The sequence below is a fragment of a genome, unplaced genomic scaffold (assembly GCF_019419815.1).
Source record: "Pyrus x bretschneideri cultivar Hongxiangsu unplaced genomic scaffold, Pyrus_bretschneideri_v1 Contig1, whole genome shotgun sequence".
Taxonomy (NCBI): Eukaryota; Viridiplantae; Streptophyta; class Magnoliopsida; order Rosales; family Rosaceae; genus Pyrus; species Pyrus x bretschneideri.
The window spans coordinates 7,921,112-7,932,830 of NW_025999390.1; the positions used below are offsets into that span (position 1 = coordinate 7,921,112).

At 38.6% G+C, this 11,719-nt stretch overlaps 1 protein-coding gene across 1 annotated transcript; it reads right to left on the reverse strand.

Moving 5' to 3' along the window:
- Nucleotides 1–8,950: 8,950 nt before the first annotated feature.
- LOC103946755 (4-hydroxycoumarin synthase 2) lies at nucleotides 8,951–10,915 on the reverse strand. The gene is made up of 2 exons (XM_009357543.2): nucleotides 10,664–10,915; nucleotides 8,951–10,275 (listed from the first exon to the last, which is right to left on the reverse strand). Exons 1-2 carry the CDS (start codon nucleotides 10,824–10,826, stop codon nucleotides 9,272–9,274), a joined length of 1,167 nt encoding a protein of 388 aa, XP_009355818.1. The 5' UTR covers nucleotides 10,827–10,915; the 3' UTR covers nucleotides 8,951–9,271.
- Nucleotides 10,916–11,719: the final 804 nt, after the last annotated feature.

Consider the following 11,719-nt stretch of genomic DNA (forward strand, 5'->3'; position numbering starts at 1 on the left):
TCTTTGGTTTTCGGTACCAAGACGAGGCTCCAGAGAGAGATGGTTGTGGTCGTAACATTACTGAATGGTGCCAACAAAGTGTGCGTTTGTGTGTATGTAGGTTGCGCATTTTTTAACTCGTAAATGAAATGATTGTGCTATGAGTGGGATATTAGTTCAGTTTAGTTTTTTCCTGTACGTCGAGTAAATACTGTGTGAAAATCACTTCTTTTTCTTGAAATGCTTGTCAATTCTTGCAAGTTGAAGCTTCCCACCGGCTTTGCTTCATCAGTTAAGTGAGCCTTTATGAATCCTAAGCGGGCTTGGAAGTTTAATCAACTTTTGCTAATCAAGCAAACCCATCAATAAACATTCAAAATTAGGAATCTATATTGCAAACAGCCGGTTAGACTCTCTTTCAACCTTGGGCTAAATGCCAAATTTCCCCACTATTCCCACCCCCCCCCCCCCCCCCCTTCCCCTCTCCCCCACCAAACCCAACCCAACCCAACCCAACCCAAATTTTTGGATTAAAAGCCAAATGCCAAATGAGGGCCAAATTCCCGCCAAGAAATAGCCCAGAAACGTGTGGACTTTTCCTTACCCAGCCCATTCTCGGCCTGGTCACTTGTGCCACTTGCCCCACGTGGGCGTTAGCCTTCAGCGCTCGACAAGGTGGGATCCACTGTTAGGGCCGCTGTTGGAAGCAATTATGAGCCCAATGGCTCTTTTGTTCATCGGACAGTTGGCATTATTGGACCGTTGGTTGATTCAATGGTCCAGATTCAAATTTTTTTTTTCTTTTAAAATGTTATTTTAAAGGGTTAATATTAGTTTACTAGTCTCAAGTTTCGTGGTTTTCAACATTTAGTACATGAAGTTTTTTTTGTCCCAGAGTCATACTTAAAGTGTTAATTTTGAGACAGTCTTATATATTCATTAGTTTGGCTGTTAAGTCTCCAGCTAACTGATGATGTGATGACTATGTGGACAATGACTGGGCACCACGTGTCATTAAGGGTCCACGTGGAAATTAAAATCATTTAATTAAATATTTAAAACTAAAAACATAAAATCATTTAATTAAATTTTTTTTTTGCATGGAGGACCCACCCTTGTATCCCTCGCCTTTTTTCTTCCTTGATCCCGTCTTCCCCCAACCCAGATTCCACCCTCCGGTCCTCTCTTTCACCCCCATCCGCACACTCCCCCGCCTCATCTGCTCCCTCGCAAAACCTGGAAAAACTAGCCAAAACCCGCCAGCGCCAAAACCACAACCCCGCCGAATGACGGCGTCGCCACCATCATCATCAGCACAGCAGATCGGAAAATTCAAATTTGAAAAGAAAAAGATGAACAAAATGAAAGTAGATCTGTAGACTTACCATTAATTACAAAGCAACGCATAAATTACAAGGTCGGATAGATGGTCCTCGTGGTGATAAGGTTATCGGAACATAACCCTCGTGGTAAAAAAATTAGGATTTAAACGTTGGTGTAGTCCGTTAGCAAATTTAGTCCACTAGTGATTTTTCTGTTAGTTGTTCGGTAAATGCGGGGTAAAAATGTACTTTTGACATGTTCTTCTTCCTTGTCTCCCTGCGTTTCCTCGTCGAGCTGGGTTTTGATTTTGTTGGGGGAGTAAGCGATGGTAAAGGAGGAACATCCAGCTGTGCTTTTTTGCAATGGCCACTTTGCCAGTGGATCATTGCGAATTTGGGCTTTTTAGGATTTTTAATCACAAAATTTTGAATCCCCAAAATTTGGCCCCCAAACCCCAAATCAAATCGCCGCCAAAATTTTAAGTAATACCAAAATCGCACATCGACTTGTGAAATCCGAAAGCAAAGAAGAAAATGCCGATCGTGTTCGTCGCAGTTCATCGCTCCCAATGCTCCACCATGCAGGTATGTACATGCGTGTGCATGTATATATGTATGTGTGTATGAACACTTGAATCTGAAACTTGATGATTTTGTTTGGCGATGAATTCCGATTAAATTTGCAGGTGAAGCAGAGGAACAAAAGCAACAAGTGGACATGCGTCATCTGCAATCAGAAGAAGTCCGTCCGCCAAGTGTTTGCTCAATGTCCCATGGCCAGAGACCTCTGCTTCTTCGTCCAATCCTCCAACATGTCTCGCCAGTTCGCCCAGCAAACCCATGATTAATAGCAACAGCGACAAGAACAAGATACTCTTATTTCTTCCGATTGCTCGTACAAGACCGAAAAGAGAAGATGAAACGACTGGACCCAGTACTTGGATCCTGAGGATAGTGATCCCTGCATATATATCCCTGCATTTAATAGACAATTAACAGAAAAATTGGTTTTGGACTAAATTTGCTAACGGATTATACCACGAGGTTTTAAATCTTAATTTTTCTTACCACAAGGGTTATCTTCTGATTGCCTCATTACTACGATGACCATTTATCCGATTAGGCCAAATTACAAACAACCATAATAATACAAGATCAGACAATTACATGTCGATAGAGACACACAGCAAATTGACAAACGCAAGTTGCACCCTTTCGAATCGTATCTAAAAAATATCTAAATCCACCCAAAAAATTTCTAAGCGCACGCACACGGATTATCAGTCTCCACCACCACACTGGCCACATCATCGTCCCCACTCCGAAACGCCAAGTAACCAATCGCCAGCCCCAAAACGATGGCCACGAATACTCCGCTGTTAAACATGATCGCTAGCATAATTATGTACCTGAGCATGGCGGCGAGCAGCTGGGTCCGAATCGGCTCGTCGTACTCCGATTTCGGGGAAGACGAGGAGGTTGCGCGCTTGATCCACACCCGCAGGTTCTCGAGGTACTGGTAGAAGGTCGGGGTTCAAGTTCACTGAAGTTTCGCTCGAACAGGTTTTGCGAGGGAGTAGGTGAGGCGGGGCAGTGTGCAGATGGGGATGAAAGAGAGGGGCCCGAGGGTGGAATCTATGTTGGGGGAAGACGGGATCGGGGAAGAAAAAAGGTGAGGGATGTAACGGTGGGTCTCCCATGCAAAATTTTTTTTTTTTTTTTTTTTATAGTTTTTAATATTTAATTAAATGATTTTAATTTCTACGTGGACTCTTAATGAAACGTGGCGCTCAATTATTGTCCATATAGACGTCACATCGTCAGTTAATTAGAAACTTAATAGCCAAACTAACGAATGTATGAAACTGTCCTAAAATTAACACTTTAGGTATGACTTTGTGTGACATCCCACATCGCCCAGGGGACTGATCCTTATATGTATATTCCATCTCTACCTAGCACGAGGCCTTTTGGGAGCTCACTGGCTTCGGGTTCCGTAGGAACTCCGAAGTTAAGTGAGAAGGGGGCTAGAGCAATCTCATGATGGGTGACCTACTGGGAAGTTGCTCGTGAGTTCCCAAAAACAAAACCGTGAGGGAATGGTAAACCCAAAGCGGACAATATCGTGCTACGGTGGTGGAGCAGGCCCGGGAAGTGTCCCGCCCCGGGTCGGGATGTGACATTGGTATCAGAGCCTATCCCTGGCCGGAAATGTGTCGACGAGGACGTCGGGCCCCTAAGGGGGGTGGATTGTGACATCCCACATCACCCAGGGGACTGATCCTTATATGTATATTCCATCTCTACCTAGCACGAGGCCTTTTGGGAGCTCACTGGCTTCGGGTTCCGTAGAAACTCCAAAGTTAAGCGAGAAGGGGGCTAGAGCAATCTCATGATGGGTGATCCACTGGGAAGTTGCTCGTGAGTTCCCAAAAACAAAACCGTGAGGGAATGGTAAGCCCAAAGCGGACAATATTGTGCTACGGTGGTGGAGCGGGCCCGGGAAGTGTCCTGCCCTGGGTCTGGATGTGACACTTGGCGACGAAAAAAACTTCATGTACTAAATGTTGAAAACCACGAAACTTGAGGGTAATAAATTGATATCTACCCTATTTTAAAATACATTGAATTCAACTGCTAAAATCGAATATAATCAAATCTAACGGTAAAAAAAAAGATCTAACTGCCCAAATTTAAATCCAATAGCTAAAATAATTAAAAAAAAAATTGAAGGCTTACTTTGTGGAAAGATTTAGTGATTTTTCAATATTTATCGAAATTTAAATATTTTTAGATTAAAATGTTCATAAAATTAATTTGCGATATTCTACATAATTTTTTTTAAAGTTAATTTAAGAGAAAAATTAGCCTAAGTTCATTCTTTAATAATTTAGACCAGAAAGGTTGGAACAGAAAAATTGTTTCTGGGCTAAAAGCTAAATTTTTCAGGCTAAAAAATTTAGCTTTTAGCCCAAGGGTTGGAGATGATCTTAGAACGTGTTTCGTAAACAAGTGAGAACTTATCTACAACTGCGGTGCCACTCTAAATCCATCGGTGCAATGAAGTTCATCTCATTATCTAGGCATCACATAGATGATTAGGTCAAAAACCAAACGGAAACCAACTGAAGAAGATATGAACAACTGCATTTTCATGTTTATAACACCAATATGTATATTTCTAATTAATTAGTATAAACGTGTGAGTTTGATTATACGTGTGTATTACAAATTACATTATTATATGTCTCAGCATAAATAAATAAGTTATTCAACAATTTCACACATCAAGAATCAAGAGAAATATTATATACAACCATAAACATAACTTAACTTGCAAATTAATTACAAGAGAAATGCTAAGGAGACTCTTAAAAGTGGAGATTCTCTGCCATCTTATTTTTTTAGTACAATATTTTATAATGTTGGCATGAGGATTAATGTTAAACTCTGAGATGATAGAGAGTCTATGAAAATTCCTACTTTGAAATAGTCTCCTTAGCATTTCTCTAATTACAAATATGCACACATGCCCACCGAAATTTATGAAAATTTAGTTTTAATCTACTAATTAGATTGGATCTATATGGACCTCTTCCATATATATAATAAGATAATGCTTAAGTACTCGCTAGTGAGTACTCTATTTACTACCCATCCAATATACCTCCTTATTGCTTATTTAGACAATCTCCAACAATGGGCTAAATGCCAAATTCACAACCCCCTACTTCCCCCCAAACCCACTCCAACCCAAACCAAATCTTTGGGCTCAAAGCCAAATGCCAAAGCTGGGCCAAATACACCCCCAAATTCCCCCCCCCCCATGCGAGTGGACTCGCGGGCAATTGGGCCAGTCTCGGCCTGGTCACTCTCCAACGCGCCCATGCGATGGGCTTGCAGACATTGCCTGACAGGGGTGGGCCCCTCTGTCATAGGCTGTCGGCCACCCAAAAAAAACCCCAACGGCTCTATTTTTAAACCAAGGGTTGAGATCTAAGGACCGTTGGTTGATCCAACGGTCCAGATTCAAATTTAATTTTTTTAGAATATGTTATTTTAAAATACATTGAATCCAATGACTGTCACATCTCGGCCCGGAGTGGATCACTTCCCGGGCCCGCTCCACCACCGTAGCACGATATTGCCTGCTTTGGGCTTAACATTCCCTCACGGTTTTGTTTTTTGGGAACTCACGAGCAACTTCCCAGTGGGTCACCCATCATGAGATTTCTCTAGGCCCCTTCTCGCTTAACTTTGGAGTTCCTACGGAACCCGAAGCCAATGAGCTCCCAAAAGGCCTCGTGCTAGGTAGAGATGAGAATATACATTTAAGGATCAGTCCCCTGGGCGATGTGAGATGTCACAATCCACCCCTCTTAGGGGCCCGACGTCCTCGTCGGCACACACGCGGCCAGGGTAAGTCTCTAATACCAAATTGTCACATCCTGGCCCGAGGCGGATCACTTCCCGGCCCCGGCTCCACCACCGTAACACGATATTGTCCGCTTTGGGTTTACCATTCCCTCACGGTTTTGTTTTTGGGAACTCACGAGCAACTTCCCAGTGGGTCACCCATCATGGGATTGCTCTAGCCCCCTTCTCGCTTAACTTCGGAGTTCCTACGGAACCCGAAGCCAGTGAGCTCCCAAAAGGCATCGTGCTAGGTAGAGATGGGAATATACATTTAAGGATCAGTCCCCTGGGCGATGTGGGATGTCACAATGGCTGAGATCGAATATAATCAAATCTAACCGTAAAAAAAAAAAGATCTAACGGCCCAAATTTAAATCCAACGGCTAAAATAATTAAAAAAAATTATTGAACTCAAAATTCATCCAAAAACTCTATAAATAACTATGAATTATCAGTATTAAGTTTATATAGTTTATTAATTATGTGGTTTAAGTAGTTTATGAATTATCGGTTGTATTAAGTTTATGTGGTTTATGTACTTTATTAAATTTATGTCTTGTTAATTATTGTTTTTATTAATCTAGATGCCTTCAATAATTATTATACTTATTATTCCACACTTTGATGTAGAAAATTTGGTGTTGAACGATTGGTGAATTGAAAGTTAGCCTAGGGTTGAAAGATTGATAAAAGTTGAAGGCTTGCTTTGTGGAAAATTTAGTGATTTTTCAATATTTACCGGGATTTAAATATTTTTAGATTAAAATTTTATAAAATTAATTTACGATAGTCTACATATTTTTTTTTAAAAAAAATTCAATTTAAGAAAAAAAAAGCCTAAGTTCATTCTTTAATAATTTCAGGTTAAAATTTTAGCCTAGAGTGGTTGGAGCAGAAAAATTATTTTTGAGCTAAAAGCTAAATTTTTCGGGCTAAAAAATTTGGCTTTTAGCCAAACCATTGAAGTTGGTCTTACAAGTTTACAACAACGGAGTTCAAACAAAACTTCTCATAAATTAACTAATATATATAAATATTATATACCTTGTTGCTGTCACTACAAGATGACAACGATGGAGTTCAAAAGTTTCTCACGAAATTAACTAATATATAATAACGTCGATCTCGTACGTTGCTGTGTTCATTACAAGATTACGACGACGGAGTTCAAACGTTGTTTCTCATGAATTAACTAACACACACACACACACACACACATATATATATATATATGCTGTTAAGAAGATTTTTTCAAACCCTGTAAATATTTTATTACGTTGTTTCAAACCCAGTAAATATTATATATATATGCTGTTAAGAAGATTGTATTTCCTTGATGGAATTGACGAGCAGCACCCACCAACCATGGCGTATTTCCCTTCGTCCTCCATGCTGATGTAATTTTGTTTAAGTTAATGAAGCTTTTCCGTTTGACAAAAACAATAAAAAAAGGTGGATTTTAAGGATCAACCTATGGAACTCTAGTCTATCTTGGCTCTTGAAATTCAAAGGGAACATGTTCGTCCCTGTAAATAATAAACAAGGCCAACTGGCAAGTTGTGATTTTGGTCTTTGTAGTTTTGGGAACTATGGTACTTGTTCAACTTCCGCAACTAATACTTTTTAGTTTACCAATTCCAGTTAGAAGATATTACATGCATAGTGTGCTAGTTTGGTAATATTTTTGGGTCAGTTGGATAACCTTATATATATATATATATATATTTATACTTTTACTATCTAGAAATGCATGAGAACCAAAAACAAAAATTGACAAAAAATTTCAGTTATTTTCACTTATTTTCATTTCATACTCATTCATTTCTCGCTCCATCTCTTTCAGCATTCTTTTGCCACTCCTTTTACCTCAAAGACAATAAAAACAAAAACTAAAAACAGACTAGTTATCAGAGCCACAATTTAAGTGGAAGAAGTGTATATGAAATGCAAACTAGAAACAATTTTAAGTAGGTTTTATGTTCTCAAGTTTTTGTTTCATTTGTGTCTACTTCCCCCCACATCCCTCCACCACCCTCCTTACATCGTTTAGTCACTCTTTATATATATTTTCTAGTTTCTTCAATGTGTTTCACCATAACACCAATCTAAACAAGCATCAGAACAGATGGTAGAGTAGATCGAATAACAAATGCAGACATAAAGTTGACAACAAATTTCATGCATAAGGGCCCGTAATACCATGTTTGAGCTTTTTAGTTTAAATTCTTTCGTCTGGGTTAAAACATAATATTAAGTTTTGAGTATAATCTAGAAATTTTATTACTTTAATGTTTTGTTTGCAATTAGAATTACTAGCAAGCCTACGGATTCAGGTAGTATATAAACCAGTTTATTCGGAGTTTGGGTTATCATCTTTCAGTTTATTCTATCATAAAGTTGGAGATTTTTCCATCCTCTAGTGGATTCTAATTTTCTAATCTTGAAGGTTATCATTTGTTTTAGAAACATTCTCTTAAATTTCTTACTTAATTACAAATGACCATCGGAAACATGTATTGAGAGTTAAAATCATACTTTCTGAATGTGTGAAACTCAATCGTTCACTCACATCTCTCGTGTACCCAATCACAAATAAAAAAAAAAAAAAAAAAGCGAAAAAACTGTGCATCATATGCATCAGATGCTCCCCTCACATAGAGAACTCCCAGTATATTAAAATGAGAGTTCATCTAAACTACAAAACCAAACCTCTTTATCTGCTAATAGAGTATTTCTTTACCGCCCAAAACAAAAAGCTCAAGCAAGAGGTTGATGTATTATCCTTTTTAGATGCCTTTTTTTATTTTTTTTATTTTTTTATCAATAAAGTATTTCTCTTATAAAAAATATTCGAGCCAGACTAGATCCCTTCTCAATGAGAAAATTTTCAGTGTTTTCAGAATATGAATTGATACACTACTTATCATGACATAATATGTACCAATCATATTTCAAGTACACTGGAGATTTTTTCGTTATTGGCCAAACAATCTAATCTATGTTTGACCCTCCCTTATTGAGACAATAAGCGCACCAGAAATAGATCGTAACCTTAACTTGTTTTCTGTTACTATAATACTCTAGGGACCAGCTGATAACTTTAATTGATATAGATTCCAATTTTCTCAGCTTAATAAGACAAACCCTTGCGACCTTATCAACCATTTTATTTCATAATAGTTTATTAATATGCTTCTTATGATCCCGGGTCTTGGAGCTTGCAACAAAACGGATACTTTAATATCTTTTGTTAATGTCTCAAAATCTTACAGTAATGCATGCATATTTGCATGTACTCCAAACCAAATACAACAGTCTTATTAATTATATGAAAAACAAAAGTCTATGGACTAGCCGTACATATCTGGGCCCTCTAATCCAAAGACTATTATTCTTATGTATATGTACTGAAATAATCACAATAACTGTGATCGTGAAATGCTTATTTGACTGGAAGAAAACTCGATCAGTTGCAGCAGGGGGTGTGTATACACCAGTCATGCACTCATCACATGAAATGCATAACCAATGTTTGAATCGTTTCATGCAGGTATTTAGCATCTAATGGATTCACTACGTAGCACGGCTGTCTCCACAGTGAGCCCCGGTCCGATTCCAATCACGACACCCCATTCCAAACCTTCACCAGTTGTGGTTTTGCCTTCCTCAATCGACTTATTTCTCATCTCATCCAAAATAAAGTGCACAGTTGGAGCTCCCATGTTGCCATACTCACTTAACACATGCCGTGTTGCCCTAAGCTTCCCTTCCTTCAAACCCAATTTCTCCTCCACTTGGTCTACAATGGCAGGTCCACCAGGGTGCACACTGAAAAACAAGGAGTTCCAATCCTTTTTCTTCCCATCTACCTTTTCAAAAGTTTTAGTCATAAAATCCACAACATTTCCACCAACGAATTTGGGGACATCTCCTGATAAATAATAATTAAACCCCATTTCACGAATGTTGGCCACCACACCATGCTCTGAGTTTGGTAGGATCGTTTGCCTACAAGCCACGATTTCAAACAATGGCCTCTCAATTTCAGGCTCTGGATTGGCCCCAACTATAACAGCAGATGCTCCGTCAGCAAAAAGAGCCTGACCCACCAATATGTCAAGGTGGGTATCAGTGAGTCCGTGGAAAAACACGGTCGTGATCTCGGCGCACACCACAAGGACTCGTGCGCCCTTATTGTTCTCTGCGAAGTCCTTGGCCATGCGGAGGACGGTTGCACCAGCATAGCAGCCAGCTTCATAGATCATGGTTCTGGTGACGGATGGATCAAGGCCGAGGAGCTTGATTAATTGGAAGTCACAACCTGGCATGTCAACGCAGGAAGCTGTGCAAAAGATAAGGTGGGTGATTTTTGAAATAGGCTGGCCCCACTCTTTGATGGCTTTCAATGATGCTTCTTGACCTAGCTTTGGGACCTCAATGTTACAAATGTCTTGGCGCACATCGAGTGATGGGGCTCCATAGGTGTATATGTTTGGGTTAGCTTTCAACATCTCTTCTGTTAGATGCAAGTAGCGCTTCTTTGTTCTTGATTTATCACCTATTAATTAGTAAATTAAGTTAGGATATGTTTTATATCCTTTTTTTATCGAATAATACAATGTAATCAGAAGAAAACCTACAACAAAAAAATGCACATATATATGTATATATGTTCCACATGTCCAAGATTACTATTTTCTTGTGCTAATAACAATATACTTTGAAATAAACACGCCCTGTGGCACCTTAGGTTTGGGATATGATCCATTTTAACCTCATGATATGATAGAGTTGGAGTTTACAACTCAAGATCAAAGTCAATTCATTGAGAGGTAAAAATCTTTCATATGATTTCATGCATAATATGTTTTATTAGTCATATAAATATAAGGTAACCTGGTGGATGCTCATTATATATGTGCACGAGTAGTAAAAATTACACTTACAAATGCGATCGAACTTCTCTCTTAAATCTGTTCTGTGCTCGTTTTTGGTGACTCGAAACAAGAAATCAGGATAATCCTTTTGGTGGTAGACATTGGGTGGATTTGCAGTGCCAATGGCTAGGATTTTGGCATGTTGAGGCTCATTCTTAACCAAAGGCGCCATTAAGCTAGTTAAAGAGCAGATATAAAGTAGGGATTTGTTGAAACTTGAAGAAAGGGGGAGTTGAAAGGTTGCGATAAAATGAATGGCACTACCCCATTCCTTATATAGCAATTAGAGAACCTGCTAACCTGTGGAATCTTCAAGGTTAGGATATTTTAAAATGCACACAAATACTATTCAATTCATTATTTCTCCTGGGAGGGTCCAACATGTCACAATTTGAAAGTTTCAAACTTTTGTATACACGTATGTAATTCAATATTTTTTTCTTTTAGTATATGTTGGCGTCTATTTATAATTAATTTTATAGTATTATAAAATATGTTTTGATTCTATCATATATATGTATGTGTTTGTATATGCGACAAAATAGTTGTACTCACATGTGATAGGGGTTGTGGGTTTTGGGGAGAGAGTGAAGTTAACATAGCGAAAATCTTGGAGGGTGTTGGTGGATATCTTTGGATTCAGACTCTCGGTGCTCCAGTGGAATCTTCAACGGATTTGAACGGAATATTTAATAGAGTTGATGAAAATGATTTGTTTTACTTTTTTACAAGTTCTATTGTCATTTCAAAACATCACTATCCACTCCTCCAGAGTGAAAAAAAAAAAAAATGAACAAGAGTTAGATGACTTTTTCTTATTACGACTAGCAACAATTCTTTTAAGTTATCATATGAATTATTTTGAGTGAGTGAGAAAATAAATTATGGTAAACAATAGGCCAAGGTTTTTTTTTTTGGGCAATAATAGGCCAAAGTTCAAAGGCTTTGCATTGTAATTAACAAAATGAATTACTTTCACACCAAAGGCTGCGGAACAAATATGAGACTTTGGAGAAATTTTGAGGAGTTCCCTGCACTTGTTTTAGGTGGTGTTTTCTACATGTG

Bases quoted from the DNA above. Each gene is read 5' to 3' on its own strand.
- LOC103946755 (XM_009357543.2), bottom strand. From the start codon at position 10,826: ATGGCGCCTTTGGTTAAGAATGAGCCTCAACATGCCAAAATCCTAGCC. The intron at 10,276-10,663 runs GTAAGTGTAATT...ACTAATTAATAG, and splicing joins AGAGAAGTTCGATCGCATTT to GTGATAAATCAAGAACAAAG.